At 38.7% G+C, this 18852-nt stretch overlaps 1 protein-coding gene across 5 annotated transcripts; it reads left to right on the plus strand.

Annotated features, from left to right (window-relative positions):
• Positions 1-1589: 1589 nt before the first annotated feature.
• On the plus strand, positions 1590-18168 carry LOC124171533. Of its 5 annotated transcripts, XR_006867806.1 has the most exons (4): positions 1590-2036; positions 10502-10988; positions 17718-17822; positions 17970-18168. XR_006867806.1 is itself a non-coding variant. In XM_046550710.1 (3 exons), exons 1-3 carry the CDS (start codon positions 1980-1982, stop codon positions 17738-17740), a joined length of 567 nt encoding a protein of 188 aa, XP_046406666.1. In that variant the 5' UTR covers positions 1590-1979; the 3' UTR covers positions 17741-17860. The 5 variants fall into 5 exon arrangements, 3 of the variants coding, with proteins under 3 accessions (XP_046406666.1, XP_046406668.1, XP_046406667.1); XM_046550710.1 differs by lacking the exon at positions 17970-18168 and having other exon boundaries at positions 17718-17860; XM_046550712.1 differs by lacking the exon at positions 17970-18168 and having other exon boundaries at positions 10502-10691; positions 17718-17860.
• The last annotated feature ends 684 nt before the right edge of the window (positions 18169-18852 follow it).

An 18852-nucleotide genomic window follows, 5' to 3' on the forward strand; every position in this document is an offset into this window, starting at 1 on the left:
ACGTCACGAAAATTTGAGATCATCATTCGTTTATCGCACCTTCGCTTCGCGATAACGTCTAATCTTTCAAATTTCGCACGAGAAAAAAGGCAAAGTGGGAGGTGTTGCAGGTTGTTCGTTTCGTGGGCGGTAATACAGTGAGTCCTCGTTTAACGTTGTTGATTCGTTCCTGAAAAACTCGTTGTTAAGCGAAACAACGTTAAACGATGCAGTGTTCCCCATAAGAAACACTATAAAAAATTTGAATTGGTTCCTAGCAATCCATTTCTTCGTAAATAAAGAATGCAGAATTTCCAGGGGGAAGATCCGAGGAGGCCAATTATCGGAACCGTAACTTTTAAGCAGACTTCATGACCAATCGGGAGACACCTGAACCAGGCCAAAGATATACATTAGAAGGCCAAAATGAAAAAAAATCTGACACTTGGAAGCAGGAGGGTGAAGGGTGAGTCACTTTTCATGATGCTATGGATTCTTTGACACTTTGCGTGCCATGGACATAATATTACGTCCTGCTAATCCTTCTGAGGATTGCCATGGACGTAATATTACGTCTTTCCATTTAATTGGCTTTGTATTCGTGAAGCCGTAATATTTCGCCCGAGGTACTTTTCCAGTTTACTGCATAGGGGTTCTTTTTTTTTCAAAAATCAACTGCTCTATGGAAAAAGAGTTCACTTTATGTCCTGAGGATGAAAAGTCCTCTGTAGCTTCCGACATCCTCATCTTAGGCCACTTGGTATGAAAATTCTTTTGGCCAATGGACCGTTCGTTGATTGACCCTTTTTGTCATCCAGGATTTATAATGCTCTGCTTGGAACAATGCTTTTCTATGATTTCCATGCTTTAAATAGTTCAAATTGAGCATATTAAAAGAATTATTATGCATGTTATGGCGGTACATTGTTGCAAAGTTTTTATTTTTCAAAAACAGTAGGTTTTCATTGTTAAATTGTATATTTAAAAATTAGCAATAAATGTTATTCAACTCATTCATTAAGAAGAGAAAAGTCCATTTTTATTGAAATGCACATCGATAAAAATATATTTTTGATGCTAATGTTTTAAAAAATGTACGAATATAGTAAAAAATGGCTGGATTTTTCAGTAGGGCTTAAAATTTAGCAGCCGGCAATCAAAATGTTAACCCGGTGGAAATCGCGAGAAGCATTATTAATTTCAGCATGATAACAATTCATGCACAGTGGAACGATAAAAGGTTGGGAATAAGGCATTATTAAAAGAAATATACTAACTAAATTGAGAAAGTATTTTAATGGCGTAACATTGATATTTTCAGTAACAGAAGAAATTTTAATTGTAAAAACTCAAGCTGAAAACCTAAAACTTGCCCGATATCTCCAGCAGTTGCACCTTCTTCAATTCATTTAATAATATCAAGTTTTTGTTCTAATGTCGCCGTTTTTTCTTCACATCTGAAGAACCTCCAGGATAGCCACTCGTCTTCGTGGACATTTTTTTCGGTTGGAATCAGATAAATGTTCAGATAATAGATAATTATTCGCTCAGATGCATATTTAACATGTGCTACCCACGCCAACCTTTTCTGTTGAACGAAAATTATCAATCGCATTAATATAGTAATATTTACTATACATCAGATGCGCTTGCGTCCTATTTGCCATTCAATTTTTTTTCGTCGCGCGTAATTTGAACAACATTATCGCGAAGCAGCAACGACGTTAAATGATGAAGGGTTTCAATTTTTGGACAACATTATCGTGAAACAACTTTAAACTGGATGGCGTTAAACGAGGACACACTGTACTATATTTACGATATCTCTTAAAGACGTACAATCAGAAAATAAGCATTTTTGGCTGGTGGGGATGTTTTTGGCCCAGTTTCTCTAAAATAAGAATTTCCTTATTGTTTTTTAGGTTGTCATGGTTGCAGGTTGAGAAGTTGTTGCTTCAACCAAACAGCGGCAGTGGAGTGAAGACAGGAGTTCCTTGGCGATGCCCCTGCAGGTGACCACCAGGGTTTGGGAGTCCTCCTTGGGGGAAACTCAGGAGGTATTCCTCCCAACTCCTTACCTCCGAAACTCTTGGGAGGAGAACTCTGTTCAGAGGAAATAAAAAAACTCTCAGAGCTTTTTTCTCCTCCAGCATATGTCAAGAGGTGAATGAAAAGGCTTTCCTCCGAAAAGAGTTTCCTCCCAAAAGAGCTAGAGCAATACAAAAAAGTATTTACGGCACATGTGGCAGAGCTCTGGACAGAGTGGAGACATGCGGTCAGTTCTTTCGCCGAAGCACTTCGAAGGGTCGCTAATCCGCGACCAGCTCACCCACGCAGGACCGTCTCCTCGACCCTACGAGCAGGCAGCCTACGTCCCGAAAAGTGACCTCTCCGACTGCAAGTTGAAAATCAATCACTCAACCCGATCATGAAAGAATGATTGTTTTCATCGCACTCCCGCTAATCATGCAATCAAGTACGTCTTTGAACCGTGTTTCATCGATGAAAAATAACGATTTTGTTAACTTTGCTAAAATGGCCATTTTTCCGGTTGTCCGCAGCCACGTCTCTAGAAGAGTTAACAAAATCGTTATTTTTCATCGTAGAAACACGGTTCAAAGACGTGCTTGATTGGCGGGAGTGCGATGAAAACAATTATTTTTTGATGATCAGATTGAGTGATTGAATTTGAAATCGCAGTCAGAGTGGTCACTTTTCCGGAGGTAGGCCCCCCGCTGGTAGGGTCGAAGAGACAGTCCTGCGTGGTTGAGCTCGTCCAGGATAGGGCCGTGGATTAGCGACCCTTCGGAGTGTGCACCACACCCATCCTGGAAGTACCTGCTCCATGGGCCCACGAAACGCATTTTAACATATTCGCCGCATGTGAGGAGAAGGTTTCCGGAGATTGAACAGCAGCGAAAGAGTTAACTGTAGAAGTGATAGAAATGGCAAAACTTTGAATATAAAATGACTAGTAACTTTAACTATATTTGAAACATTTTTGGAGAGCACTTATAAATTATTCAGCGCAGTTTTTGGGCCATGCGGGATAGTTTTTGGAGAAAGTTTTGGCATAGACACGCAGGGCTGTGAACAACTGCGAAATTCTCCGATGACTAACACTAAAAACTACTAAAAATCAGAACCACTTATGACCTGTACTTTTCTCTTTTCTCTTCCTTACACTTTCTTCTTTCGCTCTCTGTACGTTAAGATTATCGGAAAGTGAAAAAAACATAATATGTCAGTTTTTTCGATGTAAAACAACATTTTCTTTCTTTGCATTGTATTAAAATTTATTCAAGAATGTTTGTGTGCATGAATAAAATATGAGCCGTTTTGCTTTTCTTTCGGAACTCTTTTATTTTTGCAAATAATTTGCTTTTATTGTAACCCAAATATATAATTAACCCAAAATATAGATTAAACTTGGTATTGTTCATGAATTTTAGAGGACCAATCAGTATGTAAATGAATATAGCACTTTTGGTAATCACTAAACATGTGACTGCTAATAATGAGTAATTGCTCCTTCACTTTCGCCAAAATATGGCATCATCTTCTCGTCAAAAGATAATTTATGAGAAATTGGATCAAACCGTAGAAATATTTGGTTGAGCTCGCAAAGTATGGACGTATCTTTGAAAACTTATCCCCCTGGTCCAAACTTTTGTTACCAGTCAGGCGTAAGAACATTTTAGGTTCAACAAAACGCTTCCGGAACATCGTTTGACGCACATTAGGAACACGTCCTTACTCCAGTAATATTTTATGCTAAGGTGTTATAACCACTAAACATCAGAACGGAAGAAATACCACGCTTTTGGAATCTTTTCTGAGAATTTCACGCACTATGATCACTGGCGATAGTGAACAACTTAGGCTGCAAATGTGAGTTCAGGTTCTTTGGAGGGAACGATTGTTCAACAGACAACCACAGATACAGTAAAAGCAGATGGAACGGAACATCGCCCCTTCTATATACCGTAATACCCAGAAAGCCCTTTACCTGAGTCAAAATACCAAGAAATATTTTTCTTGGTATCCCAATGCATTCATAGTCACTCATAGTTCTCAAAAAATTTCTTTCGAAATAACCTGCACCCTCATTTGGAGCCTTACCAGCTCATTATCGTCAGCAGCCAGTGGGCATGAATTTCTCAGAAAATAATGCGATAATGTGATCCCTCTTATCTCTCCATTCATTTTGCTCATTCGCCAACCCCCACTGTGCACGGAGACCCATTGGTGCCGGGATATCCCCGCCCAGCCTAACTATGCATTTTACCCTCCCACTACCTTCCCTTTGAATCCTAGTCAACAACACCACGTAAATACGACTTTACGATCTATTTGCTAACCCTCACATACTCACTTGCTTTTAACATACTCGTCAACTGTGGTAAACAGATCGTTCTTAACTTAGAATGCCAGTATGTCTTGGAATTGCAGACGCCTACAGAAATCTGGACATTTTTCTGGAGAACTGTATAGCAAAGTTTTTATGCATCCTTTGTTTAGGTCACAGTAAATTTCCACTATAGCACAAGTAAACGCTGATTTAATCTTGCTCGATACGTGAAGTCAAAAATATCAAACAGTCACAACTCGGTAAAAACTCACCACCTGCCAAACATCCTAGTAAAGACCCTTCAACACTTATATAGATGTATATTTAGGACTAAAATACTGTACAATTGCCTGAAACTAAAGTTTCGCCATAAAAAGGTAACATATTCTTGATAAGCTTTTCATTTTTCAGTCCAAAAAGAAACGCTCTACACGACTACCGCCGCGGCGCGCCGTTTCCCTAGATTACCGGGGTCCTCCCAACGTTGCGTTAACGCAACACTTGCTTTATTGTTAAATAATTTGAGAACCACATAGTCAAATTCACCCAATCTGTTGCAATGGCCTAGAATACAAATGCATCATTGTATTTGCAGAGAGTTATAATCATCGAGTGTCTCAGATTTAACATAATATGTAAACTTTGAAGATAACCTAAAATAACAACTTACATATAAATGAAAAGGCCATTGTAAGAACAAAAGTTACAAAATTTCTTCCGTGAAAAAATTCATAGCATTTAAGAAAGCATTGAACTACCTATACTAAAAACATTAACTACTTATCAATAACAAATACGGAGAGAAAAAATCGCAAAGTTTGCGTTGCGTTCACACAACGTTGGGAAGAAATGGGTTAAATTTACGATTTTTTAGGATATGCAATAATCAGTATTTATAGCGAAAATCGTTTGTAATATCTTTGTATTCAAAGGTTGGCAAGAGGTTATAAAAAATAGTCGCTGTAATTTTGGCTCACGACAAAGAACTGAGAGAATCATATTTTATTACATTACGAGGGCTTTTTTCTTAGAAGTTAAATCGGATATTCTATCGAATTTCACCGCAAATGTACACTTAGAATGTAGCTAACAGAGTAACGTATATTTTTAGATGTAAACCATTACAATATCGCTCCTATAAACTTGCCAGTAAGTTATAAAAATAACAATTAAACATCTAACCTTAGCGTCTCCAAAAATTGTTCTAGGTGATGATCAACTCCGTTAATATGAACGCTAGAATTCCGTTTAAAATTTGGAACCAATCAGCAGAACAAACAGAATGTAATTCCTCGCATTGATTTTCAATAAATGCAACATGAGCGTTTTTAGTTATTTTAATTCATAAACAAATAAGTGACCATGAGCACCTTCGTTGAGTGGGACACTGAGAGCCGGAATGGGCCGAGGTAATCCCCACGCGGACAATAGGAAAGGATCGGACCTCTCACGCCGAGGGACCCTAATGGCGGTTGGGACCCACTTTTCATTTCCTCTCAGAGTCCTCACAGCATAGCTCTAACAAGAGGAGAACATTTGGTTACCTGAAATAATCCTCAAAATAGCTCTTCCTCCACGACAAAATGTCCTCTTCCTCGATCGGGAGGGAGTATTCTGGCTTCAGAAACGCGTGCGAGTTTTTCGTCTTTCTCCCTTCTCCTATTCTCCCCTCTCGGAGGAGGATCTCAGATTTCCTCTCGGAGTTCCTCCTTGAGGAGGTGAATGTATTGAGAGGAAATAAAAACTCCCAAACCCTGGTGACCACTCAATGGAGTGTGGTCTGGCAGACGACTGGAGCGTAGGAGTTCATGTTGAGTGCATTCTTCATGGAACAGGGGGTCCAACGACCGGGAGAATCTGCAATGGGGAACATGCATGATTTTGTTCAAGTACTAGAGAAAGAACTCTATGTATTCAATGGAAATTTTGTGGATGAATGACGTTTTTTATGACGGAGGTATGAGTCTTTCGAAATAACTCTTCATCAGCTGCCTGAAAACACAATGTCATCATGAACGCTTGTGTGTGACGTCACGGCACAGAATCCAATGATGACACACTGAGGGAGTGGTTAGAAAATTGGTCTATGCTGGGGCTTAAATGCAAATTTGGCAAAAATATTGCCGTTTTAACGTCAGACTGCAGATTGTGAATATGTTGGGTTGCCTACGCGTTTTTGGAACAAATAAGCATGACGTCAGAGTCCAATAAACAAAACGTTTACGTGGTGCCAGTAAACTATTCGTCCCGTTTTTAGGAAAACCTATGTATCACTTAGTATGTATCTTTTTCTCAGTGCATTTTATTATCCAAGCTCTAGATTACTAGCGAACGAGGTAGTTGATTTGATTTATGTTCCATTTCAATTTTGTGGATTCTCAACTCCGCGCCGAGAAATCTTCATTAAAGTCGCAGAGCATTCTTACAGTGCTAATGAATTTAGTAGTTTTCGCAAACTTTGAATCTCTGTAGCAACAAGAATATTGAGAATTATGAAATCAGATTTTGCATGCGTTAATAACTTTAACTTGATTATCTATTCACGTTAAAAATAATCTTAATTTTATCAGATACCACATTAGTTTGTAGTGAATGTGTGCATATACTAAGGCACTATACGTACAACAATGGAAAATGAATCATTTGTTTTCATTGTCACAATATTCTGATGTTGTAATTATTTTGATTTATGGTTTATGCCTTTATAATTTACTTAATATTAATACAGTAAAACCTCTATGTTGTGAACCTCTTTATATCATAAACCTCCATACTTCATACCACGCCTACGCTCCTGTCAGATTTACAGGTAAATTTATTGGCAAACCTCTATGTAGTTAACCTCTTTATATCGTAAAACCTCCACTTATCGCACCAAGGAGAAACACCCAATATGGCCTAACTACCTCTGCAAATTGTAGCGAGGCAACTAGAGACCATTAATGCAGCTGCAATTTCGTACATTAAATGACATTTTAAGCATTAAACATTTCACCTTTTTTTATACATACACCCTTAATATGTTGTAATTTTCACATTAACCATTAGTTGTGCCGGTTTGTTCCATATGAGAGCATACCTAACAGTAAATGAGAAAAAAGATGTTCAACTATCCTAATCATTTTAAGTGACTGTTGACTTAAGAGAGATCACATCGTTTTCTCTCTGATCATGGTAAAAATCATGCGATAGCACTCGCTTTCTGCAATTATTAAATAGTAAATGCATGTTTGTTTAAACACATATATATGATGGTTTAAAAGACACTAGTGCCTTAATTTCTGAGGGATATGTAAAAATGGTGCCTATCACTAAAATCTCTCTATAGTGAACCTCCATGCATCAAATAGACCAAATTTTGGTCCCCTCCATTACGATGTAAAGAGCTCTATCACTGTATTATTCTTCAAAAGCGTGAAAGTCCTGCTTTCACAAAAATAACAAAAAAACAGAATGTCTCTGCACTTCGATTTTAATGAGTGTTAAATATTGCACACATCCTGCAGTGTAGGCAGAATACTCGCATGTCTGTTTTGCGTGAGGTAAAAGGATAGAAACACCACACGCTCTAATTCGTCGCTTACGTCAGCTGTGGCTGAAGACGAACTCCAGTCCACTTTGGAGGCACAACCAAGTGCGCTATAAGACGAAATCACTGTTCAGCAGCTGCTTCTAACTAGACGATGCATGGTGATATTGCCAGCAAGCAGCCTAGTCAGATCCAGGACTAGGGGCCAGTGATTTTGAGCAGGCCAGCGTTTAATAGCCTTAGTGAGAAGAGAAAGTGTTGTGAAATGTCTTAGACTTACAGGTGCTTTGGTTGTGTGTGTAGGTATTTTCTGATTTTGCAAATTCGTTTCACCTATAATTTTTCCAGTTCAACGCCCATTTTCTGGCCTAAATTTGTGTTTTTCTTAATCATTAGGGCAGTAGCTTAATATATTTTTTATGACTGCATGGAAACGTGGAATGTCAGGCAAACCAACAGAATCGAAATGTAAGTTTCAAAAACACAAAGAATAGAATTCCAGGTGGCTTCAACATCTGCTTATGAGGTCTAAACGGTGTCTTAGCTTGCATGGAATAAATTTAAATTTTAAATTCAACATGTGCTAACTAATGTACAGGCGGTCCTCGACTTTCGTACAATTCACACTTTCGTACGTTCAAAATTGACACCTTTTACTTGGCTTCCGTACGATAAATTTGGACTTTCGTATGTGGGTATGTAATTATTTTGAATTCCCGCGATGTTCAGTGCGCATCCCAACATTCAATTGTTTCAAATGGCAGTATATGCGAACAATACGAACGTATACAATGAAGGGAATTGTTGGTAGTTGAGTCTAATCTAGGTGACTTATTTGAGAGAGGGACTGCCTGCTATAGGCTCCTTCATCAAGAGAAGAAGAAAGCCTTCATTGAAGATATTTTTCAAAAAAGTTGACTAGACATCATAAAATAGCTTTCAATAAAACTAGTAAGATCTTCTTTCTAATTGAATTTTTTCGTTTGAGTGCTGTTTAATTCACCTTCAGCAACGATATTGCACGAAATATCAACCGAATTTCGTTTGTCTTTTTTGAATAACATGCGAATATACGCGATCAGGAATGTCACCTGCCGAATGTCGAATTTTGGTGTAAAAATTAAAAGGTATCCAGAGCGCGGGTTCAACAATTACATTTTGTTATGCTTCTTGATATGTCTTTTTATTTATAGTGGACGTAATAAGTGGAATGTCAACTTAAACGCCAAGAGGATGTTTCACTCGATAGTCAACGCATTTCTTGGTTTTTTTTTTAACTTTTATTTACATTTTCTGCGTATTTTCGAAAGAAATTAGATGATTTGAGGAGTTTTATTGACGTATTATTAAAATTTAGTGAATTGAAATAAAATCCGTGAAAAAAAGGTTTTAGTACGTATATTACGCTCTTTTGGAACGTAAACCCTAATTAGTATGGAAGTCAATGGTTCGACTTTCGTACACATTTTCGGGAAAGCATTGTGTGCGAAAGTTGGGGACCGCCTGTATTCCTTGTCCTTTTATATACATAAATATAATATTATTTAAAAGTATATAAGTAATTTTGGGTGTTTTAAAATTCTTATCCATCGTGGTAATAACTTGGAATGTTGTAAAATTTCTCCACTCGGGGGAGCTCCCCTTTGCGTATGGGGATTGCGGATGACGGTACGTCAAGGCGAGTGACCTGACCCAGCACGCAAAGAGCCATAGTGCCATCAAACCGCACAGGTAAAGTCATGAACTGAAAGTCTCCTCTCATGGAAAATGCTTCGAATTGGAGGTGTAAGGAATTCTAAATTTTCTCTCATCCAATTCGTGAGAGATTCTCTGAAGTTCCCCGAGGGTGTCTGCTTACCTGTGAAGCTGTGATATCGTGGAATCATGTGGGCCTTTTTGTCTTTTCAGAATACTCTGTGAATTTAATGAAGTAAGACCTGAAAAAAGTCTGCTTTTGCTCCACACAGCAATCTGCAAAAACTATTCAACTCTATTGAATTTGTGCGATGACTTGATTTGATATTTCATATTCATATTTCTGGGTCGAATTTGGCAATTCTCCAACCCATACGCTCTCATATACAAATTTAATCAGTTACACAGCCTGAAAAAATTGATTTCACCCTCGGCCATGCGCCTATTGGGACGGCTTGAGGGATAATATGTTAATGTTGTAATTGAGATTGTTGATGCTTTCCAGGGGATTATAATATTTCAGGGCATCAGAACTCTTTCAAGGGCTTTGGAAAAATCATAGGCTTGACAATATTAACAAATCTCTTCTTTTACTATTTTAAAGGTCGTTTTACAGGGTACATGGAATTGTGCAATCTGACGTACGTCCGAAGGCGCAATCAAAATTGTGTCGTGTAAAGCGGTGAATTGCTGGAACACATGTGAGAATGCGTGGATGCGAGATGGCAGAATAGCCCCTGTTCTAATTTCGTTCATGCATTCGTGCAATTCCACGCCACTTTAGAAATTAATGCAGCTCTAATCTGCACAATTCCATGCCCCGTGTAAAACGCCCTTAAGAATTCATTATTTCTGTCATGTAGTTTCTGTTCGCTCAGCGTGACATTTAAATTTTTACGCCGATGTTTCTCCTATCATTACAAAACCATTGCTGCCTTCCACACAAGAACCATCGCAATACCTTGAGTCACAGCCTCCGGCATCGCAGCCAGCTCCCCAGGCCCTCTCCCTGGAACAAGACTTTCGACAGCTTCTCCCGGCCACCGCGCCCGGAATGCTGCCCACACCCGCAGACCAGGAGGTTCTGGAGCTGCTTACGCTCCTGGCAAACAACAAGGACTCCCCGAAGCTCACCAGGTGGGAGGGACACGAGCTCCTTCTCTTACTCACATTGGGGTCTGAATGGCCGACTCTTTCGACCACTACGAGGAACATTGGGTACAACCGTACTAGGATCCTTGCCATCGCCGCCACCCATGGGTGGGAAACAGAATCACGGGTATCGAACCCAGACGAGATCCTGTGGCGCCTGCACACTCTCTTGTGGGTGCAGACGGGGGAGAGGCCCTTTGCGTGTGGTGTGTGCCACAAGCGCTTCTCGCAGAAGAGCACGCTCAACCACCACGCAAAGATGCACTGAACGCTGTTCGTTGGGTGAGGGAATAATAATAGTAATAAATGCTCTCTGGAACTCTGTGTGATATCATTCTGGTTCCCGCTTTCGCCGTGTGAGGTGACCTTGGGGTGAGGGTATGTGCGCCGCTGCAATGCAGGCTGCTAGCAGGTCGCAGAGTACCCTGCTAGCAGGTAGCGCTTGGCTTAAATAAGGATTATTAATACCCTATCAAACGAAGGAAACTTTCCGACCTTAAGTAATTTTGATAGGTCATTATTAAGAGACGTTTCCCTGAGCTCTGTGCCTCATGCATGCATTGGTAATGTCAGACGATGTATAACTCCTATCTACTCGTATAGAACTAGGTCCATGTGATGTCACGTGGGGTGGCATCGCATGGGCACCAATCTGGCCTTTTTCAAATGAGGTTAAAATTGACCGTTGCCATTCGTCTAAACTGAGAATTCTAAAACCAAATAATTTGTATAGTATGAATACACTAATGGTGGGTAAGGAATCGCAGTCAATGCATTTCATTTTCTTTGATGAAGGTAACTACCCTATTGATTCCATATTTTGCAAGGGGTGATACAAAAAGACCTAGCGTAAATAGATGTTTGATAAGGTGGGGGGGTAGGGGGAAGATGGTAAGGTGGTGGGGGGGGTATTTCTGAACAAACATTTAAACATATCCGAGATAACAATTTGAAAAATTGATATAACCCTTTTACTGCCAACGGGCTGATATATCAGTCCTTGCTGGTTGAGCGAAATTTTTTCACTTTTTTTGTGATTGTGGCCTTTTTATCGGCTGTAATTTAAGTAAGCCCCCATAATCTATCTATGGTTATAAGATATAAGTATATCTTAGGAATTGGGAAAAAATCTAGAAGTATTAAATATTATTAAGTAGCTGAGAAATTTTTAAACCTGAAATGTTGCTAATTCCGGAAAATAGCCTTGGCAGTCTTCGTACATCCCACCTGAAATAGGCTGCTGCAGTAAAAGGGTTAAAATCAATGGTGTTTTGCATAGTGAAAATTATTAACAGGTGATATAATTGATGAACCATTTCTGGCGATACTACGTTATATCTTTCATGGAATACGGAAAATGTATTCCGTTTCCTTTCCTTGGAGATGATGACAACTGAAAAATTTTTGTTCTCACAAAATATTTTCTTCGAAACCATGTGATCATGTTAAAAATGCATAATTAATTTCCTCAATTAATCTTAGTTGTTTGTATTGGAACTAATTTTCATTTTTGTCTCGCAGATATTATTTTCATAAATTTGCTTTTCCTGAAAACTTTTACATGACCATCTTCCAGCATTTTTATTTCACGATGAATGGAACATGCAGGAGAGGGAATTGCAATAATGGTCGTATGATATTCTTTAGAGTAATACTCCGAAAATGAACCAGGAGAATCTTTCAGAGACTAAAAGTTAGTCAGAAAAAATCACAGATCTAAGACTGCAAAATGGCTGTTCCCCAGTGTAATTAATGATCAATATATTGTGGCATCCCACCCCCGACTCGCCCGGATACCACAATAGAACCGGGGGGAGACATCGCACAAAAATAAAAAAAAATATACAAATCCGCGAAGATCACTCCCGCATGGGACCTACGGGACAAAACTATGCCACTCACTTCTCGTAGTTCACATAAATAAAAAATATTCCCCTTCTTTGGAGATGATTGCGGGTGGGGGGTTCCCGATTCAAACTGATGGGTGACGTTCGGGCGCTGATGCACTCGTCCAACTCGCATTTACGGGAAGGAAAACGGACGGGGCGAAAGGAAGGACGAAGGATATTTTCCATGGGGTGACCCGTGGAGGAATCAGAACAAAACACTTACTCAAACACTTTCAATTAAACAAAATATAATTCACACAAATAAGGTTGCATATGACAAAAACAAAAGAAACCCTCTTATACGCTAATGAAATATGAATTGGTGAAAGCCACTCATGAAGCATCAATGATAAAAAAAAAACAATATAACTTGGTTTCTAGATGAAAATCAATATAGAAAATGATGATAACAAAGTAAAATTCAGTGGTGAACACGTAAATATGATACAAATTCAATGATTTCTTGACTGGGGAGGTAAATGATAGTCCATCCTGTCGAATGTAAATTTGTGGTGCGAACATTAATTGTACTTGGTGACTAATTTCACTTTCACTAATGTAACGGGTGCGTTCCGTGACTGTTTGTCTTAACTTGGCTTGGCAGGAGACACGAGGGGGCTTTGGGGGGGGGGGGGGAATAGCTGCAATCTTACTTTATCGTAGTCCGAGTCTGGACCAGGTTGGATCCAACACTCTCTCGTTCCATTTACTGCACTCCTTTCTCCCTTGTTGGAGGAAGCTGCATCCGGAACGGAGATAATGCGTCCTCTTCAGCTGGTCCTTTGCTCCTTCGGAAGGGGGGGGGATTCTTCTTCCAGATCAATCTTTCTGAAAATATTTGGGCCCCTTGTCTCCTCCTGCCGTGCGTCGCACTGATTTTGGGCATAGGCTCCGCCCGACAGTCACTTAAGAATTCTCTCGGTTCTCTTACGCGCACCACCTTTTATTATACCTCAAGTTGGGGTGGGGTAATGCACAATGAAGAAAGGGAGGAGTAACACGCCACTCACTCAGGGAAAACCCGAGCTCCCCTCCTCCCACACACACACTCACACACAACCATTCAAAAATCGGCGAAAACACATTCATCCCCTCTTACTCATCCACGCCTTCCTCCACGGGCCATGGTCTGGGGGTTGGGTTTTGGGAAAGGTCGTGGAACGAGCGGGTAAACTGGTAGGGAAGAAAATGCGCAGAGTAGAAATGCATTGTAATGGGGCTTGAACCATTACAATATATAGCATGAGTATATAGAGTCATGCACGAGGATGGATCCCACGCAAGAGGTTGCAACGTGTTATGAGTTTCAGATACTGGACCCATCACTCGAACGTGACTCTGCGATTCTTCCATTACCCCGAGAGCGGAACCGAGCTGACACGAGACAGCAATCAAGACACCCTTACAAATATTAAAAAAAATTAAAAGTCAAAGTTTGGTTTATCCGTGTATTCCGATTGTTCGTGCCGTCTCTTCTCCCTGTCATCTCAGCCCACTAGGATATAATTGGGAGTGTAACGTACCTCAATGCGGCCGTTCTTGCACCGTGTGAGATGGGCTGTGGTTATGAAACACGTTCATGTGCAGGCAGGAAAGTTTCATTTTCACTTGCTATCCAGTGGTGTAGCGAGGAATTTTGTTCGGGGGGGAGGTCCGAAGCCATTGGGGAAAATGTTTGAAAAACAGGATACAAAGTAATGGTTTTTCAACTAATTTTAATAATCGACAAAACTTTATTTATTAAAGAAATAATTTATAAATTCATGATTTTTCAATGTTTCATTTTCTTTTATGAAGGAAAATAATTTTGTTTTTAAATCCTGGGGGGGGGAGGGGGTTTGGATCCCCTGGACACCCCCCCTGGCTATGCCAATGATGCTATCACGAGATATGAATGAATTAAATGACTACCTCTGTAAATGGAAAAATATTCATTAAGCTGTCCTAAGGAAATAGACGTCATAAAAAGAATATAAGCACAGATTTGGAATAAGAATGAAAAATATATCTAAGATCGACCAACTATGTCTCTAGGACATAATCTATGTTGAACAGTGAAAATAATGATGTATATAATTTTCACGATTATTTTAACAAAGTTTTAAGTTTATCAAAAGAGTTCTATGGTTTAACAATGGGTGAGAATGAATAACAAATTTAGTGTATGCCGTTTAAAATATATGGCTGTGTGTGGTATGACTACTTTTTGCCTTTTTGGAAGCTGAATTTTGTGGTGAATTTTCTTATTTTTCACGTATTATCCCTCTTTGAATGCAGTGAAATGTCTTTATAACAAAATTCTATGAACTGCCATGATAGGTTTGTTAAACAGAAATTTCATTATGCTGAATTGTGCAAAAAATATTGCATGGAACCACACGAATGAAAGTACATAAAAAAACTTAATGAAACATCATTAGTGAAAAATATATTTTGTCAAATACAATTGAAAATAACTAAAATTCAAATTCATGTACTTACCAACGGTATCTTCGATGGTGCTTATCAGTGAGGTGGAGGATTGAAAACTTTTTATGTCCACACCACGTAAATTCAATCATTGACACTACTCCTTCATGGAGAATGTCCAATAGGGTAGTTTCCTTCATTAAAGAAAACGAAAGGCATTGATTGCAATTCCTTACCCATTATTAGTGTATTCATGATATACAAATTATTTGGTTTGAGAAATCCCAGTTCAGACGAATGGCAACGGTCAACTTTATCCCCATTTGAAAAAGGTAAGATTGGCGCCCATGCGATGCCACTCCACGTGACGTCACAGGGACCTAGTTTCTATACGAATGGATAGGAGTTTTACATCATCTGAGATTACCAATGCATGCATGAGGCACAGAGCTCAGGGAAACATCTCTTAATAATCACCTTTTAAAACTGCCTAAGGTCGGAATGTTTCATTCGTTTGATATGGTATTTATAATCCTTATTTAAGCCAAGCGCTACCAGCTAGCAGGGTACTCTGCTACCTGCTAGCAGCATGCATCATAGCGGCGCTCATAGCCTTGCTCCATAGTGGCTTTACACGGCGGTAGCTGGAACCAGAATGACGCCGCATGGGCTTTTCCCAGCATTCATACTTAGCCGTCGTGTTTTTGCACGCTTGAAAATTTTCACTTTTCATTTTATTGCGAAAAATATATATCGTCATTTAAAAATCCAGAAGCATGAAATACGTACTCCAGGAGTAATAATCTATCGATAGAGGCAGTAAAAAAATAATAGGAAACCACCCTATTATGAACACTTTTTACATTCACTGTACACAAATCTATTTACACACGACACTTTTTAAAATAAATCAGTTACTTTTTTTCCACACTGTGTTTCACACAAGATCGTTCTACAAACTTGCTTACAAATTCAACTGAGTGCTCCCGACAATTGATTTAACGTCTTCCTTCGACATTAGAAGTTTATGCATATTCAGAACAAAGTTGTGTGTCATTGTTGTATGTGAATAACTGTAACCAATTGATTTTTTTTTAAATTGCAGCTGATTATATTTGCTATATGATTACAAATTTTTACAGTGGAACTTGGTTAGTACGTTCCTTGTTAGTACGTTTTTCTCCTTAGTACGACGATTTCTCTCGGTCCCGGTACCATCGGAACAAAATACAGGCAAAAGTATTTGGTTAGTACGTTTGAAAAAATTGCGCTTTCTTGTTAGTACACTCAATTGCTAGCCGTGATGCAACCCGGAATTTGTTCACCAGTATCTTCTTAAGGGTCGTAAAGCTCCGAATTCATGATTTAATTTATTATTACTAGCCATTAACATTCTTTCATTCATTCTACATATCTATCTTCGACCGTGATTTATCCAAATGCATTTCTCAATTCCTATGACGTGATGAATTTATCAGGAATGTCTGACTATGCAAAACTACAGCCAATGAGAAGCCCCAATTTTCCCCACCCCGAGCTCCTCACCTTCTGTTGCCTCTGGAGTGCCCACTATGCACAAATTTAACAAGTGGGCAACTGTTGCTATTACACGAGTTATCATGATGAAGAAATGAGTCTTATCCATTTCCCACTTTATCTAAAGCAGTACTGCACGTACTTCATAAACTCTATGTCAGTGCTACGGGGTACGTGCGTATTTGACTACTGCTGTGGGAGCAGACAATGCTCTGGATCTGCATGCGAAGCTTAGCTTAAAAATACTTGATCTTGGCACGAAAGCAGACGACATTACACAAATTTTTAAAGTAAATTTCAATTGTATAATATAAAGTCTTCTTGTAATTACGTCATATTCTAATAATCTTGCGTGTTATTATTCGATATATCGATATATTTAAGGTTAATATAATTTTGTCCAATTTCTATGATGTTTAAATACAACCCGTTGACATGCTCAGGTTTGTTGTTATATTCTCCGAGTATGCTGTGACAAAAAAGAAATGACTTAGCCTTACTTGTCCTCTTTCTATAAATACATATAGGATAAATCACGGGAGAAAGACGCCGTTTTCATGTAATTGTCTTCGGGAAATCTATGAAACATTGTGATTTTTATTCACATAGTATTGTTTTTCAATGTAGCACCCATTTTCTTTATTTTAAAGGTGAAAAGAGTTCAGGAAGGCGATCTTACGAGAACTACCGATAGTAATTGTAATTACGACGACTTTTCCACAGATTGCAATTACCTCGACTGCTATTTTTTACTTTCCTCGTTAGCACGTTTTCCTGGTTCTACTGTATATCTAAATACTTTACGCATGGCTGATGATATTCATGAACTATTAGCTGATCAAAATCATTTAAGTTGAATGTCAGATATCTGATATTTTCTTCTACTCTTGTTTGAATACTCTAAATTATAAGCATTATGCATTTTGCGGATACATAGTAAATAGTCTTAAATTGTTGTTAAAATGAACTAAACTCACTATGGTCCACAAACCTATTGTTAAATTTTTAAAATGCTCAGGATAGTTATTTTCAATATACTTGTAATGGTAACCAATTAATTTATAAAATAATAATGGGTTCTAGTTACTGATTACAATTTTTATTGCCAAATATATTTCACGCACTCATGATAATCTTCTTGGACTGATAGATGATCAAAATTTTCTTTTCATTCCAGGTGAATTGCAGTTGAGTGTTTAGTCCAACTGATGCCAAAGAAGATGAGAAAATGCCCTAATACATATTAGGCGGAGAGAAGGTGCCATTAGCCATCTGGGCTCTGGTACAGGATTTTTTAGTTAATAAAGTGAATAATTACTGGTCTGGAAGTTTCTATACAGTCAATTCATATACATCGTTTTGCCTCATTTCTGTTTTTTTTTATAGAATTCTTTTTATAAGATTTTCTTTTATATTATTTTTTTTCAAGAGTGGGGCTTTACTGGAGGATTTGCGGCGTTTATATTCCCTTATTGTTGATGCCAGTTATCCCCCAAGAGAGATCTGTCTCCGATGCAACAGTTTACGTCCCTCATATCAGTTTATCTTTAGGCTGCCCTACATCAGGCGGCGATTCAGCCGAGAGTGACTTGTGTCCGGACAACATCATCATGGTGGTGATTTAATAAAAAATTCTGTGGAAAAACAAATTTTTAGGTATTCATTAAAAAATGTCTTGCCAGGTACAAGATGGTTCCTTAACCAGAGTAATTTTTAATATGAGAATACTCAGTCAGGTTTAAATGGAGATCATTATCACTTAATTAACCACGCTTTCACTTAGCTCCTGCTATAATTAAGGTTAGCAATGCTCAAGTAATGCAACGCCTTCATTTACCTGCAATGAAACAATTTACATTAACTTATCCCTGTAAATGTATGTAATCAGATGTCAGTTGCCTACTTCAAAAATATAAGCCCTGGTTTTTCCTGAACCTGCTTTCATGACGGCGTGGGATAAGTAAGTGTTATTTTTTATTGATTTGGTATTACAAGAATCATCAGTATCTTCAGAGAAATATTACCCAGGATTCCAGGACACATACAATGGTCTCTCAGGTCGGCCTTTGGTCTGCGTTGGGTGGCAGTGACATGGGGAATACGATCGGGGTGGGACTGTCGTTCTTGTTCTCGATATTTTACCATAAATTCCAAGTTTCCCACTGGTATGGGTCCTCTCCTTCCCTATCAATGCGAGGGTGGCATGCTTGTATTTTTTACAATATTTGCTTTTTTCAAGCCAAAAAATTAAACAAATAGTGTGTTTTTTCAGCACGTCATTCCATGTATGTATGTATGTACAATTGAGCAAT

This window comes from Ischnura elegans, chromosome X (genome assembly GCF_921293095.1).
Source record: "Ischnura elegans chromosome X, ioIscEleg1.1, whole genome shotgun sequence".
In the NCBI taxonomy this organism is placed as follows: Eukaryota; Metazoa; Arthropoda; class Insecta; order Odonata; family Coenagrionidae; genus Ischnura; species Ischnura elegans.

Excerpts from the sequence above, each read along its gene's own strand:
- LOC124171533 (XM_046550710.1), top strand. The coding sequence starts at position 1,980 with ATGCCCCTGCAGGTGACCACCAGGGTTTGGGAGTCCTCCTTGGGGGAA. Across the intron at positions 2,037-10,501 it reads CCTTGGGGGAAACTCAGGAG|AACCATCGCAATACCTTGAG; the intron begins GTATTCCTCCCA and ends CTTCCACACAAG. Across the intron at positions 10,989-17,717 it reads CACTGAACGCTGTTCGTTGG|GTGAATTGCAGTTGAGTGTT; the intron begins GTGAGGGAATAA and ends TTTTCATTCCAG.